General features: G+C 41.3%; 1 protein-coding gene across 3 annotated transcripts in view; it reads left to right on the plus strand.

Annotated features, from left to right (window-relative positions):
• Positions 1-24835, plus strand: part of ROR1 (receptor tyrosine kinase like orphan receptor 1) — a 410068-nt gene that overhangs the window by 279932 nt on the left and 105301 nt on the right. For all 3 annotated transcript variants that reach the window (XM_067726407.1, XM_067726409.1, XM_067726408.1), the window contains exons 3-4: positions 3913-4200; positions 4854-4884. In XM_067726407.1, the coding sequence (XP_067582508.1) occupies positions 3913-4200; positions 4854-4884 (319 nt within the window). The remainder of the gene's footprint in view (positions 1-3912; positions 4201-4853; positions 4885-24835) is intronic.

Here is a 24835-nt window from a genome sequence, read left to right on the forward strand (position 1 = left end):
AAATGCTTTCGTGTTGTTTAGGCCAAATGTGTTTCTGATGCTTCCAGTCTTTGCCAAACTGAGGACCAGATCATTTGCTTGTTTTACTTATTAAGTGAGCAGCTACAGATGGCAAATAAATTGAACATTATTCTTTATCACTAAAAAGTTAGAACCAAATTCCCTGTGTTTATGGCAAGGCTCCTTTGTTCAGTAGACACAAAGATTTGTTTACATTTCCTTTGTTCTCCCTGGAAACATACTGCCTGAGCCAGCTATTACACTGATTTCAAGATGCCCTGTAACCCTTGTTTTTTTTTTTTTTTTTTTTTGCGGTATGCGGGCCTCTCACTGTTGTGGCCTCTCCCGTTGCAGAGCACAGGCTCCGGATGCGCAGGCTCAGTGGCCATGGCTCACGGGCCTAGCCGCTCTGCAGCATGTGGGATCTTCCCGGACCGGGGCATGAAGCCATGTCCCCTGCATCGGCAGACGGACTCGCAACCACTGCACCACCAGGGAAGCCCCCTTGTTTTTGTTTTAAGTAGATATGATATAGAACTTCACGGACAAATTAACCACTCTGTCCTGCAGTGTGTTAGTTATGTGATCTTGGGCAGGTGGCCTCATCCCTCGGATCTGTTCTGTAAAGTCAGGACTGGACATGGCCAGGAAACCAATCAGTTCGATGGATAATCATTCCCCATTTTTAGGCATAAGTTATTTGTGAGGAAAAAGAAAAGAAAAAAATAGCTAATATAATAGCAGAAACTTTCACATGCTGTTTGCTCCGTGCCAGACCCTATTCAAAGTACTTTCCATGTATTAATTAATATAATCCTCACAGTAGCCCTATGAGGGAGATATAATTATCGTACTAATTTCACAGGTAACAAAATTTGAGACACAGAGAGGTTGAATAACTTGCCCAAGGTCACACAGCCGATAAGTAGCAGAACCAGGATGCGAATTCAGACATTCTAGCTTCAGAGTTTGTGAGGGTTGATTTCATCTGGTGGATCAACCCGTACTAATTTGTTTTCAAGAAATTTGAGTACACCTTCAGAGAATACTTGAAATACTCCACCCAGTTATAGAGCTCTCTGTCTCTGGGCTAATTTATGTTCCTAGAAGAAAAAATTTGAAGAACTGTGTGTCTGTGATTGTAGTATCATGCAAAGTAACTGGGGTTTGGAGGCAAAAGAAACAGTTTAAAGTTCCAGCTCATCCTTTTATATTTTACGCTATGAGGGCTTGGCCAAAAAGCTTGCTGGGATTTCAGTAGCAACTTCCTATGGGGGAAGAACCAAAGAAATAAAGTAGAATTGACTTTTGTTTTCTTGACGAAAACTCAACAGTCATGTCAACCCCTGAGATGCACAGGTAGACACTGTCATCCTGGCCTCTGGGGAGTGTGGTTGATGTTGGCTGGCTTTGATATTTAAAGGAGGTAGAAATCTGGGAGAGGGAGCCAGGCTGTGGGAGTACCTGAGTGACGGCACCTCTTGCCACTGTGGAGACCTCTCTGAAACCGTGCAACTCAGATTGGGACTCGAACCCACACACCAGGACTCGAACCCTGCCAAACCCAGGTTAGGACTTGAAACACAGTCTTTTAATTGAGATCACACACCTGGTCCCAGGACTTAATGAAGCTCAGGTTCTTGATGTCTTGTCGCAGAAAGACTTCAGTGAGAGACAAAGTGATAGGTGAGAAGTGGATTTATTTAGAGAGAAACAGACTTCACAGACAGAGTGTGGGCCATCTCAGAAGGTGAGAGGACCCGATACATGGGGTGGTTAGTTTTTATGGGCTGGGTAATTTTATATGCTAATGAGCGGGAGGATTATTCCAACTATTTTCGGAGAAGGGGCAGGGATTTCCAGGAATTGGGCCACCGCCCATTTTTTGGCCTTTTACGGTTAGCCTCAGAACTGTCATGGCACTGGTGGGTGTGTCATTTAGATGGTAATATATTACAACGAGCGTATAATGAGGCTCTAGGTCCACTGGAAGTCGAATCTTCTGCCATCTTGGACCTAGTTGTTTCTAACCAGTTTTTGTCATGTCCTATGGCTATGTCATTCTTTTAAAGGCTGTGCCCTGCCCCCTTCCCTCCTGTTTCACCTCCAACTCAAAGCTGGACCCATGCTACAGAAAGGACAGGAAACGGGAGGTAGCCTCAAGGAGAAGGGCCTATCAGAGGATATCAGGTCAGTGAGGTACCTGGCTTCTGGAGGGAAACCATAACACCAGCCAGAACACATAGCTAAAGGTTAGACCCATGAACCAGACAATCCTGGCTGGAGTTAGGGGAAGATCACAGCCCTGTGGGTGTGTGGATATGTGTAAACCCCAGCTCTTCTTTAAGGAAGAAGTTTGAATTCTGTCTCCCCTCCTCAGTGTGACTCAGGCTACCAAAGCAATCGGATGGGGTGGAAAGAGCTAGGTTTTTGAGCCAGAGAGAGCTGAACCAGCCCTTGGCTCAGCTGTGTGGCCTTGGGCAAGTCACTTAACCTCTCTGATCCTAGGTCTCCTCATTGTTGAGCAGCGATGACAATTCCTCCTCCCTTGTGGGGTTATAGGGCAGGTAAATACTAAAGTAAAGCCCCTGGCATATGGCAGGACTTAGAGTCTATCTGTTCTTACTACTGTACTAACCAGCTTGGCTCAGTTGAACTTTGTTTAGGTGCTAGGCTGAGCCTGAGGACACAAAGTCGTTAGTGCTAGAAGCTTTGGGCACAATGTACATCTTACTGTGTGACCACAGGGCAAGTCAGCTAATCTCTGAGACATCTCCCCTGCAGCTGGGCATCATGATACTTCCTGTGCCTTTCCTACCTCACGGGGTTATTAGAGGATAACAGGAGACAGAGTAAAAGGCATTGCACAGAAGTTGTTATTATTATAAAAATAATAGAACACTGATTAATATATATGAGTGCTTACTTTTCGCCATATACTAGTTTAAATGCTTCCCATGCCTTGCCTGATTTAATTTTAATTTTTTTTTTTTTTTTTGCTTTTCATCTGATTTAATTTTAATCCTCTCACAGTTTTGCCAGGTAGAGGGGGTGGAGCAGGGATTCACTACTAAGGATCTTGGGGGTACTTTCTGGGATACTGATGATGTTCTGTTGTTCTATATCTTGATAGGGGCATCGGTTACATGGGTACATGCATTTGTCAAGGCTCGTGGGACTGTGCAATTAAGACTGATACATTTCATAGAATATAAATTATATCTCAGTTAAAAATTGAATGCATAGAATAATATATTGTAATGTGTTGCGGTTGACATGAGTAACATTATGGAAATAATTTCATTGCCTCTCACCACTTTGTCTGCCAGCAGCCTGGCCTTCATAACCCTTATTATATCATCACTGACAGGAAGATTTTCAGCACCCTTCCCAGTCTTGGGCCATGTGGATATAAATATATTACTCCTACCTTTCCAGTTTTTCATACTTTCTCTCTTATCAAAAGTGAACAAACTGGTAGGATCTTTGCCAGAATGTTAAGAGGGATGTCATTTCGGGATGATGTAAATTTTACTTCTTTTTCTTTTTCACTGTATTGTTTGAGTTTGTAACAAGAAGCATGCATTTTTTTTTTATACTCCGAAACACAAAAGCTCATCTTGTCTTGGCCGAGAAATTTATCCATGGGTACCACATTGTCATTTGAAAACTTTGGGTTTTATACCATGGTTAGTAACAAATTTCCTTCCAAGCAGCAGACTCTATGGGTGATTGTTTAGTAGTCACAGGGTCTCGGTAAAGGGATGATTTCAACCATCCCTCGTCTGTCTCCACCATGCCGCTCCTGTTCAGTCTCTCTGTGGTCTGGGGCACACAGAGTGAGTTTGGGTTGCTTGGAGGTACTCTCCAGCAGTCTGCCCCTCTCACCTGCCTGCTTCTCCCTGTGCACAGAGTCTTACCTGGCCCTCGATGAACCGATGAATAACATCACCACGTCCCTGGGGCAGACGGCAGAACTGCACTGCAAAGTCTCTGGGAATCCACCTCCCACTATCCGCTGGTTCAAAAATGATGCACCTGTGGTCCAGGAGCCCAGGAGGATCTCCTTTCGGGCAACCAACTATGGCTCTCGGCTACGGATTAGAAACCTCGACACCACAGACACGGGCTACTTCCAGTGCGTGGCGACGAACGGCAAGAAGGTGGTTTCTACCACTGGAGTCTTGTTTGTCAAGTTCGGTAAGCGGCTTCCTACTGGGGATGGCCTTTGGCCCTCAGCCTCCGCGGGGGTGAGGAGGTCCTGGGTGTGCCCAGCAACACAGAAGCTGGTCCTCTTGTACCCATTTTAGAAATAAGTAAACCAAGGCCCAGCATTTAAGTACTATGTTCACGGTCACCCAGCCAGTAAACTGCAGAGCAGCAGGGTCCAGATAGGGCTGACCTCAGCCCCAATTCTAAGTCACCGCATCAGTGAATTCTCAACAAGAATGTTCCTTGTCCAGAGAAGTTGGGAAGATTTCCAGCACACAGGCTCCTTTTCTGTCCAGCTGCCATCACAGACCCCTGCCTGCTGTTGCAATGAACGTCCTCATGCTCATTCAGCCTCCCACTGAAACTCGCTGCATCTCGAGAGGATGCCTACTCTGACTCATTTTTTAGCCCTTGTCTTAGCATTTTTCAGGCTCTGAACTGTGGGATATAGACACAGTCTCACTGGTATGTTTTTTCATAGAGGTGGTTGGGGGAGCTGGAGCAAAATAATAAATTCCAGAAAAATAAATATCACCTCGGGGTGGCTGAGAACTTTGGTCCGTAATGGTTTGACTGTCCTGATGTTCACCCTCCAATAACCCAGACTGACTGTTTCTTTTGTTTTTCTTTCATTTCTTCAGGCCCCCCTCCCACTGCAAGTCCAGGGTCCTCGTAAGTACTTAGATCTTCTTTCTTGTCTTTTTTAAGCGCTTCTCCAGAGTTGCTAGGGCAAAGGCAATGTTGTCCTCTGCTTGGGTCAAAACACTGTGTTTCCAGATTTCATTCCATTTTGCCCTGCCCTCATTCCATTTTGCTTTTTCTTTGATATGAAGATTCATAGGAGACCAGCACTGGCAGTAATCTCAAGCATGGTAATGTTGATTCTGAGCAATCAAAGCAAAAAGTCTACTTACATGTACTATTTTAAAATTAAGCTAACATTTAGTTACAATGGGTTTGGTAAAATCAAACAAAAAAAATGAAACACTGCTGGCTTAGGAACCTATACTCTAGTCTTTGCTTAAAAGGCTCTGTTCTCCGTTTCTGCAAATATTTCTGATGCTTTAGTTATTGAACAGGTCATCTGTTGGGTGATCACTTTATTTTTATTCCCTTTAAAAAACTCAGGCAGAAGTTCTGACTCACCTAGGAGAAGAAAGCCCTGTGTCTGGATGAGAGTTACATGGAAGTTTGATTCATTTTGAGTCCCTTATTAATAGAGTCTCAAGATTCAGTTTCTTTAACTGACACTATTGTTGATACATTTTTCCTTTTCTGGCTAAGGGAATCTCTTCTTTCATTGTAGGAGCATTCACTTGGGTTATTTTTATTTATGTATAATTTTTATTTTGGGGGGGAGACCCATTTATTAAAACCCTTGCTCTGCAAGAAAATATATTCCATATTTTGTAGATTTCTGAAGTAAAACTTGCCGGGTTCTGCCATGAGAGCATCAAAATGCCTGGCCTTGACTAAACCAATGGCAAGTACAACAGCAGCTTAATTTGCTCTAACCCTCTCTGCGCCTCTTAATTACAGTGTGGGATGTTTAAATATATTTGTGTGTTCCTGGAGGCCCAGTGGCCCACAATCCCATTAATAAAACAGGTAACGGGTAAAAATAAACATTGGCTTTCAGCCACACGGTTCTGCTATTTCATCAGCCAATTAAAGGCAACTGTTAAAGAGTCTTTAAAATCACCCAAGTGCTAACTGCATTCTACTTGCTCAGGTAGAAAATGCTGATTCATCTTAAAACAGATCAGAAGTGTGGTCACTGTGCCTTGCATTTCTTTCTCCTTTTTTTAAAATAAATTTATTTGTTTATTTTTGGCTGCGTTGGGTCTTCGTTGCTGTGCGCGGGCTTTCTTTTTAGTTGCGGCGAGCGGGGGCTACTCTTCGTTGCGGTGCACAGTCCTCTCATTACGGTGGCTTCTCTTGTTGCGGAGCACAGGCTCTAGTTTCGCGGGCTTCAGTAGTTGTGGCACGTGGGCTCAGTAGTTGTGGCACGTGGGCTCAGTAGTTGTGGCACGTGGGCTCTAGAGCGCAAGCTCAGTAGTCGTGGCACGAGGGCCCAGTTGCTCCGCGGCATGTGGGATCTTCCTGGACCAGGGCACTCACCCGTGTCCCCTGCCTTGGCGGCAGACTCCTAACCGCTGCTCCACCAGGGAAGCCCTGCCTTGCATTTCTTAAAGTTAATCTTTTTTTTTTTTTTGGTGAACTCACTTATTGGTTGATATGTGGAATCCTTTTGAAGTCTTATTTAAGCAAAGATGAAAACTTTTGTTACTGGCTGTAAAAATGCTTCCCACTCCGGTACCTTATTTGTTCCTGTTAATCTGAGTTTCAAATGTTGTTGATAATCTGTATCCTAGGTTGATTAATGTGGTTCACTAGTCTGCCTTTGCTATTAAGCACTGGGCTGTTGACTTTCTACCTGTTGTATTTGTATCAGAGTTCCTTTTTTTAGTATCAGAATTATTTTTAAACCCTTTTATGTCCTTACTTGAAGTTTTCATTCTTTCTTTGCTGCTACCTTTCTGATGAACCCAGTCTATCTTCCATGGTTTTTAATTTCATACAAAGATAGCATTCTGCTTTTCTGAGCTGCTATCTATGGAAAGGGTATTGAAGTTCCTTAAGGATGCTCAACCGTAGCTAAAAGTATCCTTTGATGTCAGGAACTCTGTTTTATGTTAGCTGTCCATTTATCCATCATGTTAATCGGCAATAGCATGAAATGTACACTTGCCATGTTTTCTTGGAGGGAGCTGCAAAAAAAATACAATCAAAGTTGGAAATCCTGCAGGGCCTTCTGCAGCTCAATCTTTATCCTCAGTTTGGCATTTTGATACCCTTTTCTCTCATTCCCTTAGAAACTGGCGATGTATCCTGCTTTTTTCTCCTTTCTCAGCTGCCACCACTTACCCTATCTCTAAGAGTTCCTTTCTTCCTAAGGCTTACTCCCAGATGGAATGCTAGTTCCCTTCTGTATCCTCATAGCCCTCAACCAGCAGCCAAACCTCCCTACAAGGGGACAGGCAGGACGTAACAACATAATAGCCATGGGGAATATCACCGCATTGAGGAGTGCTCTGAAAGCCTTTCGTCAAACTGCACCGTCCTTTCCCAATGCAGGAGTGAAGTGCAGTTGTAAGATTGCTCTGTTTACTTAAAGGCGGCACCGCAAGAATTACTGCAAGGAAACCAAATGCAAGTTCATGACGCACCCTGACATTTGGAACAGTGAAATATATTAGGTGTATGAAACCTGGTGAGAGCTGAGTGCCCACTGAAGCCACAGGGCTATATACCCCTGGACTGGGATGGGCTTGTAGGGCCCTGGGGACTATGGCCCAGGAAGGCAAAGTATGTGAGGCACTCACCACTCCCTCTAGGGACTGCATCAGGTCCTCACATGAAGCTTCCAGGATGGCATTTTAGTTTGTAGTAGGAGCAGGTTAGAGCTGTTGGTTTGGCTTCTGTTCATAGCTGCAGGCTAGCTTTCTTCTGTCATTGCTGGGCCCTGCCCACCTCTAACAATTATCGGACCTGGGGCATGAGCACAAGTGGAGGCCCACATACCACACATGTACATATTTAAATGTTGTAAATCAAGCTAGCAAACTGCTCAGTGAAATATGTTCTGTCCTCCCACATTGACACATATACCTTCATAATGACAAAAGTTAAAAATACATGCAAAATTATGGTTTGTATATGACTGGCAGCCAGGTGCTATCAAAAATGACTACTTAAATCATTCTTCTTCATGCCTGGATATTCGGTAAAGGGGGCCAGAGATATTATATGTCATTCATAGATTGTTATATATTAGTTCCATTAAAACTTTTTTTATTGCCTTCATTTCAGCAGAATGAATGCCTAATGTTGTTCTAAACAAGATTTTCACATAGTGTGTATTCTTCTGACATTCTTTGGCTTGTAGGTGCATCACCCATTTTCTGCTTTGATACTCGCATGGCATTCTCCCTGTGTGTGTCTCCAAATTTCCTCTTTCCATAAGGACACCAGTCATATTGTATTTGGACCCATCCCAATGACCCCTTTTAAGCATGATTACAGGGGTAACAGATTACCTCTGTAATCAAGTTACCCTGTTTCCAAATAAGATCACATTCTGAGCTGTTGGGGATTATGACTTCAACATGTGAATTTAAGGGCACACAATTTGACTCATAACAAGTAATATTACAAAATTTTTCTTAGCCATGTGAAACTGTTGCAAATATACTCTCATTTGTGAGAACTTTCAGAAGCACTGATTGGAATACAAAGCAAAACAGGCAAATGGATGCTCGGTTATACTGGGAATGATAGTTTGTTGTACAAGAATCTATTGCATTCAGACTGGGAAGAAGAATTTGACAAGTTGATTAACTTATCATTTTTCTTACTGAAGTGCTTTTTTTTTTCGTTTAAGCTACTATTTTTTTTAACATCTTTATTGGAGTATAATTGCTTTACAATGGTGTGTTAGTTTCTGCTTTATAACAAAGTGTATCAGTTATACATATACATATGTCCCCATATCCCCTCCCTCTTGCATGCCCCTCCCTCCCACCCTCCCTATCCCATCCCTCTAGGTGGTCACAAAGCACCGAGCTGATCTCCCTGTGCTATGCGGCTGCTTCCCACTAGCTATCTATTTTATGTTTGGTACTGTATATATGTCCATGCCACTCTCTCACTTTGTCACAGCTTACCCTTCCCCCTTCCCCCTCCCCATATCCTCAAGTCCATTCTCTAGTAGGTCTGTGTCTTTATTCCCGTCTTGCCCCTAGTTTCTTCATGACCTTTTTTTTTTCTTAGATTCCATATATATGTGTTAGCATACGGTATTTGTTTTTCTCTTTCTGACTTACTTCACTCTGTATGACAGATTCTAGGTCCATCCACCTCACTACAAATAACTCAATTTCGTTTCTTTTTATGGCTGAATAATATTCCATTGTATATATGTGCCACATCTTCTTTATCCATTCATCCGATGATGGACACTTAGGTTGCTTCCATGTCCTGGCTATTGTAAATAGTGCTGCAATGAACATTGCGATACATGACTCTTTTTGAATTATGGTTTTCTCAGGGTATGTGTCCAGTAGTGGGATTGCTGGATCATATGGTAGTTCTATTTTTAGTTTTTTATGGAACCTCCGTACTGTTCTCCACAGTGGCTGTATCAATTTACATTCCCACCAACAGTGCAAGAGGGTTCCCTTTTCTCCACACCCTCTCCAGCATTTATTGTTTGGAGATTTTTTGATGATGGCCATTCTGACCAGTGTGAGATGATATCTCATTGTAGTTTTGATTTGCATTTCTCTAATGAGTAGTGATGTTGAGCATCCTTTCATGTGTTTGTTGGCAATCTGCATATCTGCTGTGGAGAAATGTCTGTTTAGGTCTTCTGCCCATGTTTGGATTGGGTTGTTTGGTTTTTTGTTATTGAGCTGTATGAGCTGCTTGTAAATTTTGGATATTAATCCTTTGTCAGTTGCTTCATTTGCAAATATTTTCTCCCATTCTGAGGGTTGTCTTCTGGTCTTGTTTATGGTTTCCTTTGCTGTGCAAAAGCTTTTAAGTTTCATTAGGTCCCATTTGTTTATTTTTGGTTTTATTTCCACTTCTCTAGGAGGTGGGTCAAAAAGGATCTTGCTGTGATTTATGTCATAGAGCGTTCTGCCTATGTTTTCCTCTAAGAGTTTGATAGTGTCTGGCCTTACATTTAGGTCTTTAATCCATTTTGAGTTTATTTTTGTGTAGGTGTTAGGGAGTGTTCTAATTTCATACTTTTACATGTACCTGTCCAGTTTTCCCAGCACCACTTATTGAAGAGGCCGTCTTTTCTCCACTGTATATTCTTGCCTCCTTTATCAAAGATAAGGTGACCTGAAGTGCTTTTGCCACCACAACCCTTCCTGCTCTCCAAGCAGTGTCCATCACTTCCACTGGCAGTGGCACAACTCACAAACCTTCACAGTATACAATCATGGTTGTCTTCTGTTTCAAGGACATAGGGTAAGAGATGTTAGAGAAGGGGTCCCTAGGACCAGAACAGTGTTAGTCGGTCACGGGAGTGGATGTTTAAGGCTTGGATCACTGTGCCAGCACTTAGTGCCAGATCCCAGAGAGTCCCATGTGTACTCTACACTTATTCAGTTTATTTTCTATGTACTTTTGGTATGTGGGCCCGGGACAGGGGCCTTCTTCTTCTGTTTTTTTTAACAACAATTTTACTGAGATATAGTTCACATGCCATAAAATTCACAATTTTAAACTATAAAATTCAGTGTTTCTAATATATTCACAGTGTGGTGTAACCTTCACTACTATCTTATTTGAGGATATTTTCACCGTCTCATAAAGAATCCCCTCCCAGTCCCTGATAACCTCTAGTGTGCTTTCTGTCTCTATGAATTTACCTGGTCTAGATAGTTCATATAAGTAGAATCATACAATATTTGTCCCTTTGTGTCTGGCTTCTTTTATCTAGCATACTGGTTCCAGGGTTCATCCACATTATAGCATGTGTCGGTACTCCATCCTTTTTTATGGCTGAATAATGTTCCATTGTATTCCATGTTTTGTTTATCCATTCATCTCTTGGTGGACTTTGGGGTTACTGCCACTTTTTGCCTATTCTGAGTAATGCTGCAATGTTCATGTACAAGTTTTTGTGGAGTGTGTGTTTTCTGTTCTCTTGAATGTATACCTAGGAATGGAATTCCAGGGGCATATTTCTATGTTTAACTTTCTGAAGAACTACAAAACTCTTTTTTAAAGGGCTCTACCATTTTATGTACCCTTTTATACTCCTACAAAGAATGTATGAAGGTTCCAATTTCTCCTATGTTCCTTCTATTTATTTTTAATTATTATAACCATCCTAGTGGATGTGCAGCTGTTATTTTTTTTTCATTGTGATTTTGATTTGCATTTTTGTAATGCCTAATGATGTTGATCATCTTTTTATATGCTCATTAGCCATTTGTATGACTTCTTTGGAGAAATGGCTGTTCAAAGTCTTTGCCCATTTTTAAATTGGGGTTTTTGCCTTTTTATTCTTGAGTGGTAAGAGTTCTTCACATATTGTGGCTACTGTACCCTTATCAGATATATGACTTGCCAGTATTTTCTCCCACTCTGTGGGTGTCTTTTCATTTTCTTAATAATGTTCTTTGAAACAAAAAAGTTTTAAATTTTGATGAAGTTCAATTTATTATTATTTTTATTTGGTTGCTTGTGCTTTTGAGAAACCATTGCCTGATACGAGAGCACAAAGATTTATTCCTATCTTTTCTTCTTACTTTTATAGTTTTATTCTTATATTTAGGTTTTTGGTTCACTTTGAGTTAAATTTTGTCTATGGTATGAGGTAGGAATCCAGATTCATTCTTTTGCACATGGAAATCCAGTCTTCTCAACACCATTTGTGGAAAAGACTATTCTTTACCTATTGAGTTGTCTTGGCACCCTGTTAAGAACCAATTGACCATAAACGTATGTGTTTACTTCTGGACTCTCAATTCTACTCCATTGATCAATGTCAATATTCTTTATGCCAGTTCCACACAGTCTTGATTACTGCAGTTTTGTAGTAGGTTTTGAAATCAGGAAATGTGAGTCCTCTCTTTCTGTCAGTGTTCTACTGGAAAAACAGAGCCAGAGATTTATTGCAAGGAGTTGGCTTGTGATTGTGTGGGCTTGCTAGCCAGGTCTGAAATCCATAGGGTAGGGTAGGGTGTCAGGAGGAGCAGGCTAGACTCTCCTCGCCAGGTACTCATGCTGCAATCTATAGATATAATTTCCTCTTCATCAAGGAAGCCTTACTTCTGTGCTAAAGGCCTTTCAACTGATTGGCTCGAGCTCACTCATTTATGGAGGATGATTTCCTACAGTTAGTCAGCTGACTGTAGATGTTAATCACATCTACCAAGTACCTTCACAGCAACACCTAGACTAGTGTTTGAATAACTGGGAACTGTACCTTGCCAAGTTGACACATAAAACTGACCATCACATCCTCCAAAATTGTTCTTCTTTTTGAAGATTTTTTTCCCCTATTCTGAGTTCCCTTGCATTTCCATATGAATTTTAGGGACAGCTTGTTAATTTCTGCCAAGAGGCCAGCTGGGTTTTTGATACAGATAGCATTGACTCTATAGATCAATTCGGAGAGTATTGTCATCTAAAGAATATTGAATCTTCCAGTGCATGAACATGAGGTGTCTTTCTACTTAATTTCTTTCAATAATGTTTTGTAGATTTCAGTGTACAAGTTTTACTCTTTTATGTTAAATTTATTCCTAAATATTTTATTATTTTTATTGCTATTGTATATGGAATTGTTTTCTTAATTTAGTTTTCAGATTATTCATTGCTACCCTGTAAAGATACAACTGATTTTTGTAAGTCGATTTTATATCTTATACCCTTACTAAACTCATTTATTAGCTCTCTGTGTATGTGTGTGTGTGTGTGTGTGTGTGTGTAACTTCCTCAGTATTTTCTATCATACGATCATGTCATCTGCAAATAGAAACTGTTTTAGTTCTTTCTTTTCAATCTAGACGCCTTTTTTTTCTTTTTCTTGTCTAATTGCTGTGACTAGAGCCTCCTGTACAATGTTAAATAGAATTTGTGAGAACAGATATTGTCTTTTCCCTGATCTGAAGGGAAAATCTTTCATGATGCTAGCAGTGGGTTTTTTGTAGATACCTTTTATCAGGCTGAGGAAGTTCTGTCCTTTTCCTATTTTGTTGACTATTTTTTATTATGAAAGGGTGTTGGATTTTGTCAAATGCTTTTTCTGTGTCTATTGAGATGATCACAATTTTTTGGTCCTTTATTATATATTAGTGTGGTGTACTACATCGATTAATTTTTAAAGTTAAACCAAGCTTACATTCCTGGAATGATTTCCAGTTCGTCATGATGTATAATTCCTTTTTATATGTTGCTGGATTGAGTTTGCTAGTAATGTTTTTGAGAATATTTGCATCTATGTTTATAAAAGGTATTGGTCTGTAGTTTTCTTTTTGTATGATGTCTTTGTCTAATTCTGATGTCAGGATAATACTGACCTCTTAGAATGAGAAGTATTCTCTTCTATTTTTGAGGAAGAGTTTGTGAAAATTCTTCCTTAAGTGTTTGGTTAAAATTTACCAGTAAAACCATTTGGGCCTGAACTTTTCTTTGTGGGAAGTTTCAAAATTACTGATTCGACTTTTTTACTTGTTATAGGTCTATTCAGGTTTTCTATTTCTTTATGAGTCAGTTTTAGTGGTTTGTGTCTTTCTAGGAATTTGTCCATTTCATCTAGATTATCTAAGTTGTTGGCATATAGTTGTTTATAGTTTCTCTTACGTTTTTTAAAATTTCTGTAATATCAGTTGTGATTTTGCTCCTTTCATACCTAATTTTAGTAACTTGTATTTTCTTTTTCTTTATTTTCTTGGTGAAACTAACTAGTCTAGCTAAAGGTTTGTCAATGTTATCAATCTTTTCAAAGAACTGCCTTTTGTTGAAAGCTGGGCATTTAAATAATGTAATGTGGCAACTCTAGAAATCAGATCACCTCCCTTCTGATGTTGCTGTGTGTTGTTGTTGTTCCTGTTTGTTTAGTGACTTTCCTGGAATAATTCTGAATAGTCTATATTACCTCATCATGTGTGGCTACTGAAGTCTCTGCTCAGTTAGCTCAGTGATCAGCTAACAATTGGACAGAGATTTCTTTAAACCCATGTCTCCCATCCTTTGCCGAGGGGCCCCATATGTGTTTGGGGGGATTACCCTTAGCACTCCAGCAGTTTATAATTCTGCCTTTGCTTTCATTTCCTTCTTGAGCATGGCCTCAAAGTTAGCCAGGGCTTTCTCAGGTCTTTCCTGGGCATGCACACAACCCCTCACATGAGTGCATCCTTCTACATCCCCAGGAGTATGTCAGAGGTTTTCAAAGCCTGCCTATAAACATCTCATTCCTTAGATCCTCCCTTTGAGCTTTTGAGCTTTTTGGCCAGGCTCTTCTTTTCCCCAACTGGTATTGTTACCCCAGACAACTATGAGTTTTTTTCAGCAAATGTCCTGGAGCTAGGGCTTTTCCACCAAGAAGCTCTGAGTCCAGTCAAAAGAAATAATCAAGCCCTGTGAATGGGGCTTTTCCACAATGCTGCTGGACAAGGCAAGTCATGCCGGTTCTCTGGAGATGTGGCTTTTGAGGCGCTCCAACCCGTCTGCCTCCTCCAGTGATCGCTAGGCTGCTGGCATTCACAGCTGCTGTTGGGGGGAAGCTGCTGCTTTTCAAGGCTACTGCGGAACTCAGAAGAGGGAGATGAGAATAGGGCAAGTTAAAATTCCATAGGGCTCTGATCTTACCAAATTTAAGTGTTTTTTCTTGAATAAATGCTCCTCAGAGTATTACAAGCCTTTGGCTAATTTCCAGAGTTATGAAAATGTTGATTTTCACAATTTTTTTTGCCACTATTGATGCTTTTATGGAGGAACAGAGTTTTGGAGGTCCTTACTCTGTCATTCCATATTTCTGCCTTCACCTGGGCATCTTATTGATGTCACAGACAGTACAGGGTGGGTGCTGTCTCAGGAGGCCAGTGAGGCCCCAGGGTATGTTCCATTTGATGACAGCTTCCCTTTGTTGAATTTCTTCCCCCAGTAAGGCAACGGATGGGATTTTTTTACATGCATCACCTCTCTGCCCCAAAACAGCTCTCCAGGGAACATGTTTTGAGCCCCGTATTATTGAAAAGACTCAAAAAAGTAAAATGACTTTATTTCGACTTAGTTCATATTCGACTTCTTCAGTTTTAATCTTTTGGGATCATTATATTTATTAGTTGACCCCAGTGAGGCCTGGGGAGCACCAATCCTGTATCACTCATGTTTGCCTGAGGTCTCCTGGTATATATCTTGAGCCTTCTAACAGGCAAACAGATCCAATACAGCAAACACTAAGCATCAGTTCAGTCCAACAAATAGTTATCAGTCACCCACAAAATGCCAGGCTCTTGTCCAAGCTCTGTGGAAACTACAAAGACCAAGCTTTTCCCTGCAACTGCTTAGCCAGTGTGCTGGGGCCTTCCGCTGCCTCAGCAAGTGCTTCTGACCCCTCCAACCCCTCTTCCCCATCTCCCCTGCCACCCTCCTCTCCGCCACTCTCATATCCCATTTGAATTTCGTACTAAGGCCGCTTAACCTTCTTCCGCCCTTGTCTCCTACAGGCGATTTCTCATCACAGAAACCAGAGTAGCTTTTAAAAATAACTTCTGCCCTGTTAGGCCCCTCACCCCCCAGGACTCCCCATTTGGATTGATTCCCAACTTCTTGCCCTGATGTGTAAGGCTCCCTGCCTCCCTCTGTGGCCTCCCACCTCTGACATTCAACTCCAGCTACGCTGGCTGTGGTTCTGTTCCTTGGACTCTCCAGGTGTGTTCTGCAGGCCTTAGGATTTCTGTGTTACCCCTTCTCTCTACCTGGAAGGCTTTGTTCCAAGATCTTGGCGTGACTCGCTCCTTCTTGTCATTCAGTGCTCATCTAAAATGTCACCTCCTCAGAAATGACCCCTGAATCTGAAGTAGCCCCCGGCATTTTCTATCATATAACCCTGCTTCATTTATATCAGAGTTTTTATCACTACCTAACATTTTCCTTTTTTATTTATTTGTTTGTCTACAGACTAAGCTTCATGAGGTCAGGGCACTGGCTGCTTCATGTACCAGTCTATCCCAGTCCTAGAACATAGCCAGCATTCAGTAAATAGTCACTAAAAAAAAAAGGGGGGGGTGGGGAGAAAAACAGGATGTAAGCATCCTTTTCTACAAGGTGGCGATAACAGTACCTATCCTATAGGATTATCATTGGCAGTAATGAGACTATGACTATGGAGTACTTAACACCTAGTAGAACTCAATAAATATTCCTCCAATGAGTGAGATAATATTTGTTGACTGACTGACTATACTGTTCCACTATCTTCAGACACATGAAAAATCCCAGCATGGGGCCTGGTAGATAATTAAAGTGCAATGAATTTAAGTTGTATTTCTTTTCTTTAATCCTGTCAGGTCTCCTGCAGAATAAGTCTGTAGAAAGATCATGATTTTAAAAAAAGTATCTCATAGAGTTGTTGTAAAGGTTAAATAATAAGATGATGTGTGTAACGTAGGTAGCACTGTACCTGGCGCATATTAGAAGCTTCATAATATTGACTGATGTCACCATCATCATCACTGCTATTTTAGCAAAGAGGCTATGCCTTCTTTCCAGCTAGAGTCCCTCTGGACGGTATATCTTGCTGTGAACACCAACCAGGTACCTTGAAACCTTTATCCCCTTTCCTCTCGTTGGCCTTTGGCTTAAGTTCCTTTCTGCAGAAAGACAAAGTGACCAGCTTTTGATGAATTTTTTCCTTCTCTTATCTCAGCCACAGTGAAGAAGTGTAGCTGGGTGCCGGCCCAGCCCAGGAAGTGTTAATGTAATTTTCAATTCAAGATAAACTTAAGGCTAACTTTCAACACAGTTACTCAGGCAGTTCAAAGGTGGAGGTGCCCTGCAGAGGGGAGACAGGGAAGTCCCTCAGCAGCTGGCCCAGGACACAGGGGGCCACGGCTCCAAGTGAAGTAGCTAACCTCCATCTCTTCATCAAACCGCTTGAGACACAGTGCTCTGCAGAGAAGGGCCAGAGGGAGGGAATGTGGAGAGATTAGATAAGAAGGATTTACCGATCCCACTGGGGGATGGATCCAAAAGTACAGAAGGTTGAGAAGCCAAGCTCTTATATCCCAATCCACCCCCATCACTCAACAATTCCACTGTATGACTAAGGTGTGGAAAGCTTCCAATTAGAACCATACTTGTGAACATTGGCAAAGTGTATCTGTGTGTGCAGGGCACATTTAAAGGGAGAAGAGGGAAGATAAGTCCTTGCTTTCTAGGAGCACATGCTCTGAAATGAGCTTCTCAGTCTATGTGTTAGTCATAAGTGTATCCCCACACCTAACACAGCACCTAGCACATAGTAGGTGCTCAACAAATGTGTATTAAATTGAATATCTAAGAGTCTCTGTTCTGAAATACTTTCTCCACATATGGCAAGGTTTTATTAATTTGCTTGACACATTTTTATCTAGTTCCTTCTATGTTCCAGTCTTCTGATTCTTAGAAGCTGTTTTTAAGTCATACAAGTGGATGCCAGGCAACAAAACCAATCTAAAAGTCCTCATTCAACATGATTTATACTTTCCTTTCCTGTATTTATGAGCTCTAATATCAGCTTCTGCTATAAGTTACAGAGCAAGTACTTTTCTCAAGAAATAGTAAACATCTCTACCCCAATTCTGGCTGTGGGTGAACAGGAAGCCCCAGAGGAATCAGAGTGTGGTTTCGAGCACTACTTCTTAAATTAATGTACTTTAATTTAATGTAAATTCTTAAATTAATTTACTTCTTAAATTAATGTAATGTAGATGTAAGTCACCTGGGGTCTTGTTAAAATATAGATTCAAAAGGTGTAGGTCCAGGGGCTTCCCTGGTGGCGCAGTGGTTGAGAGTCCGCCTGCCGATGCAGGGGACAAGGGTTCGTGCCCTGGTCCGGGAAGATCCCACATGCCGCAGAGCGGCTGGGCCCGTGAGCCATGGCCGATGAGCCTGTGCGTACGGAGCCTGTGCTCCGCAACGGGAGAGGCCACAACAGTGAGAGGCCCGCGTACCGCAAAAAATAAAAAAGGTGTAGGTCTGGGGTGCGGCCTGAGGTTCTGCATTGCTAGCAGGCTTCTAGCAGGTACAGGTTCTGGTGCTGCTGGTCCACAAACTTTGAGAGAAGCAAGGGTCTAGAGAAAAGGCAGCTGTCTGGATTCTAGTCCTTTCTGTGTCATTCACTAACCAGTGACCCTAGAAAGAATGCTTACCTCCTTTGGGCCTCAGTTTCTTTATTTGCAAACTGAAGAACCTGAGTTCAGTGTGATCCAAGAGTTCTTCTAACTCTTAATTTTATGGCTCATTGGCTCAATTTGCTGTTTCCTTTATTATAGTAAGATCTCTTCGAGTTCTGAATGTCATGCAGTTTGCTCTTGCGTTCTCTTTCTCTGCTTTGAGATGTTAATTGTCCTCTTTTTATCTGACATGTACATCCATCCTGCCCATTCCAAGCATGATGGTGTATAGTTAGATCAATCAGTGAGAATGATTTTGCAGAGAACTTCCACATAGGAACCCTCACCATCACCACCACCAGATTCTGCAGTGGCGTGATACTGTGCCCTTCTGGGTGAAGAGGAAATAACTATTCGTTCTGCTGGTCAGTATCAGGCTCTGCTCGCCTCGGTTAAATAGAGCAGCATTTTCCTGCCATATTTCTTCACTAGGCTCCTGCCTTGAGGGCTGAGTTCCTCTGCTTAAAGTTAAGCAAGGGGATCACAGCAGGAAACAGTGTGATGTAGTATTGGAGACAGCCCTCTGGTGTCTTCACGCGGGCATTTTTTTTTTTTTTGCGGTACGCGGGCCTCTCACTGTTGTGGTCTCTCCCGTTGCGGAGCACAGGCTCCGGACGCGCAGGCTCATCGGCCATGGCTCACGGGCCCAGCCACTCTGCGGCATGTGGGATCTTCCCGGACTGGGGCACGAACCTGTGTCCCCTGCATCGGCAGGCGGACTCTCAACCACTGCGCCACCAGGGAAGCCCCACGTGGGCATTTTTAAAGCACTGATCAGATGACCTTGTTGCCTGACTGGCAGGCCCTGAAGGCTCATAGGAAAATAAGGACACTGGTTTGCATGTGTGACTTGTGAATACAGGGTCATTACTGATTCATATACTCATAGAGCTTTACAAGAGAAACAACCAAATCTTACAACAAACACAATAAATGAAATGTGATGAATAATCTTGACTCTGCTAAAGGTTGATGATGCTACTCAAAGATCAGCAACAGATAGAAGCTGCAGCCATGCCTAGACTGGCAGGACAAAGGGTAGAGGCAGTTTTACCGGAGCCTGGGAATAGGGTCATCTGTGAAGGTCGAGATACTGGCAAGCCTGTCCCGTGGGCACTGGGGCTCCCCCTGATCTCCCAGGGCAGAAAGAAGGGGGAAGGCAACTTGGCTTCTCTCTTCCTCCCCACTTCCAAATGCCAGCCAGTGCCTCCCATTAGGGGAACTCTACAAGAAGCCAGCTGACACAGGAAGCCTGAGAATTGCAGCCTGCAGAGGTCGCCTCCCTTGTGCATGCTGAGCTGAGCAGGGGAAGGGCAAGGAATGAATCTGAGGGCACATAGCACCAACATTAATACCCCAGATTGATTTCTATGCCACTGGAAAGCTGGGGTGGAGGCAGGCTAGGAGGCAACTCTGAGTCAAAGATAGCATATCCAAAGTTGCTGTCCCTGCCTGATCTTTGGGTAGAACCATCCAGTGGACAGTTTGGGTTGTGGAACTGGGACCTGGGATAGAAATCAGTACTGAAGGGGTAGTCATGGTAGTCATTTTGCCTAAGCTGATGGGCAAAGCTTTGCAGGAGGTGAAATTCCCAAGAGAGATTGTAAAAACGAACAAGAATAAGAAGACACCTTACATTTGTATGACTGTAATTTTCAGAACCTTTTTTCTTATGTCTTTTGACCTTACAGCCATCCAATAGCTTTGACAGCATAGCCTGGTGCTCTACTTTCCTGCCTAGAAATATAGACAAATTGAAAAATGATCACGTCTGTGCTTTTTCTTATCATAGTAAGTTCTTTTAAATTGTGTAGAGAGGTGCTCAGAGTCTAGACCTCAATGTTTATGAACTCTTGGAGGCTAAAAACAGAGACGGAAAACTTCTAGAAATTTGCTTCTTGGGACTCTACAGACAGAATTTGCTAATAACTGGGGTAAACACGTACTGAGTGCTATTCTGTTGAAGAAACTATTGCTCTGACTGAACTTTCTCTGAACTTACAACATCCTTCTCATGATTTACTGACTTCTGAACATTGACACTTAGGTCTCTGAAGAGGGTATAAAGAATTGTTTTCAGTTAAACAAAAACAAAACAAAACCAACCACAGCAAAAAAAAAAAAAAGTGTGCTATCCTGTGCCAGGCATCTTTCTAAAACCTTGCATGAGGATGCACTCATCAAATCCTTTGGTGTAGGCATTATTAGTTCCCCATTATACAGATTAAGTAACTCACTGTGTCTTAGTCAGTCCAGGCTGATGTAACAAAGTACCATAGACTGGGTGGTCTTTAAGCAACAGAAGTCTATTTCTTACAGCTCTGGAGGCTGGAAGTCCGAGATCTATTGATAGTTGCTAACATGGTCGGGTTCCGGTGAGAGCTCTTTTGCAGGTTGAAGACTGCTGTCTTCTTGTTGTATCCTCCTATGGTGGAAAGAGAGCAAGAGAGCTCTCTGGAGTCCCTTTTGTAAGGGCACTAATTCTATTCATGAGGGCTTCACTCTCATGGCTTAATTACCTCCCCAAAGCCTTACCTTCTAATAACATCCCTTTGGAGGTTAGATTCCAACACATGAATTTTGCCAGGACGCAAACATTTAGGCAATGCACTCACTCAAGGAGATACAGCTAGCACAGGTTGAAGCCTCACTCTGAGCCCAGGCAAGTGGACCCCAGGGCTCAGGCTTTAGCCAGTCAACTATATACCTCCTCTGTGGGGAGACAATCCTTTGATGAACTCTTACATGAATCACACATTAGCTACCTGACATGTCTGACTGCTAAAAGGACTCCCGGCACTCAGTTTACCCTCATGAAACAGTCTTATTACAGGCAAGGGATACAGCACAACAACAGCAGGACGTGGATATGCAATGCAGGGGGTCCAGAGATCTCAGGCGTAAGTTTTGTCTTACAACTGGTTGCACAGGACACCCTTTGTCTCAAGGTCTCAAACCTCTACTGGCCTGCATGTGAAGCACCTGGGTACCAAGAAGCCCAAAGTCAGCTCATCGTAGAGGTCCTTTCTTAGTGAGCTGGTCACATAGGCACGTTCCAGCCACGTGACACAACTCAACCAATGAAACCCCAAGACTCCACTGAAACCAGGTGCAAATCATAAATCCAATTATTTTTACTAAATGATGCTGACAGGCCAATATACCCTGCCCTAAGTTGAACTCATGGTTACAGACCATCATTTATCTTTAGTAAATACATTCCATAGTGATTGCCAGTGGTTGGTAGCTTTAGAAGATTAGCCGGGGTCAATTCAGACCAGCTGAGATTAACCCATGCTCTCCAACCCTCTTGGCTTTGCTTAGTGCATAAGTCAGAAACCTACTGCTACAACTTGGACAATGGTGAAGTAACCTAAATGTGAATGCTTGCCATTGGGATGGGAATTATTCTATAGAGAATGGAAAAGCCATCATTGGTCAGTGCTTACAAACATCTGTTACTTCAGCAGATGGCCTAGTATTTCTGTAGCCAACTTCTAATGTCCCTACCCTTTGCTGAGTATTCCAAGACTGTACCAGGTAGCCGTTCTGTGTGCTTGCATGAAACCCTAGCTTTGTCTCAAGGCCATTAGAATATAATATGATGAGTGCTGTGATATTTATCTGTGTCTCTAGAGCAATGCTGCCCATCAGAAACATAATGCAAGTTATATATGTAATTTTAAACTTACTAGTAGCCACATTTAAAAGAATGTTTAAAAGAAACAAATGAAATTAAATTGAATAAATAAGTTATTCATCCAACATGTCCAAAATATTGTAATTTCAACATGAAATCAGTATAAAAATCATTAATGAAACATTTTGCATTCTTTTTTCTAAATTTTCAAAATCTAGTGTGTAACTTATATTTGCAACCCATCTTAATTTGGATACTAAATTTTCATCAGAAATACTTGATCTGGGGAATTCCCTGCCGTCCAGTGGTTAGGACTCCACGCTTTCACTGCCAGGGGCACGGGTTCAATCCCTGGTTGGGGAACTAAGATCCTGCAAGTTTACGCTTTATAAAATTAACAATTAAAACCATAGATTCACATTCCCAAGTTGTTCCAAATATGCTCAGTTTTCCAATAACCAAATTTAATAACCAATAACCAAATCAAATCCAATAACCAAAAAAATCATTTTTCCTTAATATGCACATCCACATTAAAAAACTGGTTTATCATTTTTAGAAGAAATGATTTGACTTTGAACCATAAGGATATCAGTTTCTAAACTATGTCTATCCACATTAAGTAAATTCACTAAATCTTATATCAGCTCAGTATTAATAATATTGAATTCAAAGGTGTAGTTATGCAACTCTAAATTTATCAATACCAACAAAGCATTCTTCAAATTTTTCTTGTAGTTTTTGCAGTAAATTTATAAAACTCTGTCAATTACAGTTAAAATCTTCTGCATATCAATTCATGTTAAATATATAAAAATCATGACTGTTGACTTGTATTATGAAAAGTCTCGTTTATAACATGCATTCTCATACTTGACTACTTAGGTTGCAATAAGCTTTTCCTTTCCTTGGAGATGCAAGTTTAGCTTGTTCACATCCAGTGTGGTATCGGCAAAAAATGTAAATCATTCTGCCATTTTCTTGTCTTTGATTATTGAGTATTTGGCAAGCATCCCTTAAATTTCAAGAAAGTCTTGAATTGGAGTTAACAGCAAAGTAAATCTTTGTAAAATTCTTCCAAAATTCAATCAACAAGCACTGGCAATGAACACAAGATCATTACATTGATTGCCTTTAACTTCTTTCACCATTTCTGTAAACTGGCAATGATTCCATTTGCATGTATATATGAAACAATTTTAACAATTGTATGATGATGCTTTTCATAGAGTCTGCTTAACAAAACTGAGCACAGATATTTTCAATATGTTTCAAACAGAACTAAGCAATAAGGAAACCATCAGTCATTTTAAGATTCCACTAAGTCTAAATTTTTGACCTAACAGCTGGAATACCGTCCATCGTGGGAGAAACTAATTTCTTCATACATAGCTAAAATTCTTTGACAAATGTAAAAGATTAAAAACTACCTACTCCAGGAGTTCCATTTTATGGGCTACAAATTGACATTTCTTTGTGAATATGGAAGTCATTTAAAGTAAAATGCACCCAAAGTATTAATTGGCCAGTTTTATAACTTTCGACTCATCTAAAGCAAAAGAAAAGTTCCTACTATTTTTCAGGTTATGAGTCAATTTGTCTTTGACTTTGTTAGAAAAGTTTTACATTCTACAGCCTACCCATAACTAAAACAAAGTGGTTTTATACTCTCTCCACCTCAAAGTGGTTTCATAATTTGGCCAAAGTCACAACTCAGATTCTGTTAAAACTGTGTAAAAGGGCTTCCCTGGTGGCGCAGTGGTTGAGAGTCCGCCTGCCGATGCAGGGGACACGGGTTCGTGCCCCGGTCCGCGAAGATCCCACATGCCGCGGAGCGGCTGGGCCCGTGAGCCATGGCCACTGAGCCTGCGCGTCCGGAGCCTGTGCTCTGCAACGGGAGAGGCCGCAGCAGTGAGAGGCCCGCGTACCGCAAAAAAAAAAAAAAAAAAAAAAAAAAACTGTGTAAAAAAAACTTTCGTACAACATTTAATTCTGACTTCAGGTGACCAGTTTCATTGATTCTTTTTTGACTATTGAGAGGGACCTATTTTAAAATCAAAATCACTGTGTAATTGCTGAAAATGCCACATTAATATTGTCTACTTTATTATCTTTAATTTTTTAACACAATAAACAACTTTTTTTATTTGGCTTTGCACAGTTGGCATTCATCATGAAATTTGCAACATCCTTTATTCCAGTCTCTTTTCCCCATTACTGTTCTGGTCTTAGTCCTATCTTCCAAATCACTACTCAGTTCTGCATCAGTAGTATGCCTTCATTTTAAACTTCAAAATTTGTCTGTAGTTATTTTTTAACTAGAAAAAGAAATTAACTGTATTATAATGAAAATAATAGTATTTGAAATTAGTCACCAACTATGATTTACATAGGTTTCACCATAATTCATGCTCTCTGCATAAAATACTCAAAACAAGCAAATTACATTGTTACATAGTGTACAGAAAAAAATCATCTGAAATTACTCTGTTTTTACCTTATAGATTGGTGATGTGTTAATATGGAATGTTGGAAGCAATGTACTTGCTTGACACATGAAACATAGTAAAAGAGTAAAATCTTAGGTGATACAGCAGTTAAAGTAAAATGTAGTCCTACCAGAACAAATAAAGTTGTGTTGAACAGAAAAATATTTTACACTGCTTCAGTTTTTAATTAAAATTAATTAAAATTGAATGCAATTAAAATTCCATTTTCTCAACTGCATTCGCCATATTTTAACTGTTCAATGGCCACATGTGTTTTGTGGCCACCATCTTGGACAGGGCAGCTCTAGAGTCTACACAGATCATCACCTCTGGCAGCAGCGAACTTGTTTACCTTGTTCACTCTTTATTCCCAGTGCACAGTAGGAGTTGAGTAATAACTTGTTCCATTAAAATGAAATAATGGGTTTAGCACAGTGACTGGCACTTAGTAGGCATTTGTTGAAGTGCTGATTGAATAAATGATGTGCCCTTCACTCATTCATTTACCAGTGACCTGGACCCAGGCA

The sequence above is a fragment of the Pseudorca crassidens genome, chromosome 2 (genome assembly GCF_039906515.1).
Source record: "Pseudorca crassidens isolate mPseCra1 chromosome 2, mPseCra1.hap1, whole genome shotgun sequence".
NCBI classification, from domain to species: domain Eukaryota; kingdom Metazoa; phylum Chordata; class Mammalia; order Artiodactyla; family Delphinidae; genus Pseudorca; species Pseudorca crassidens.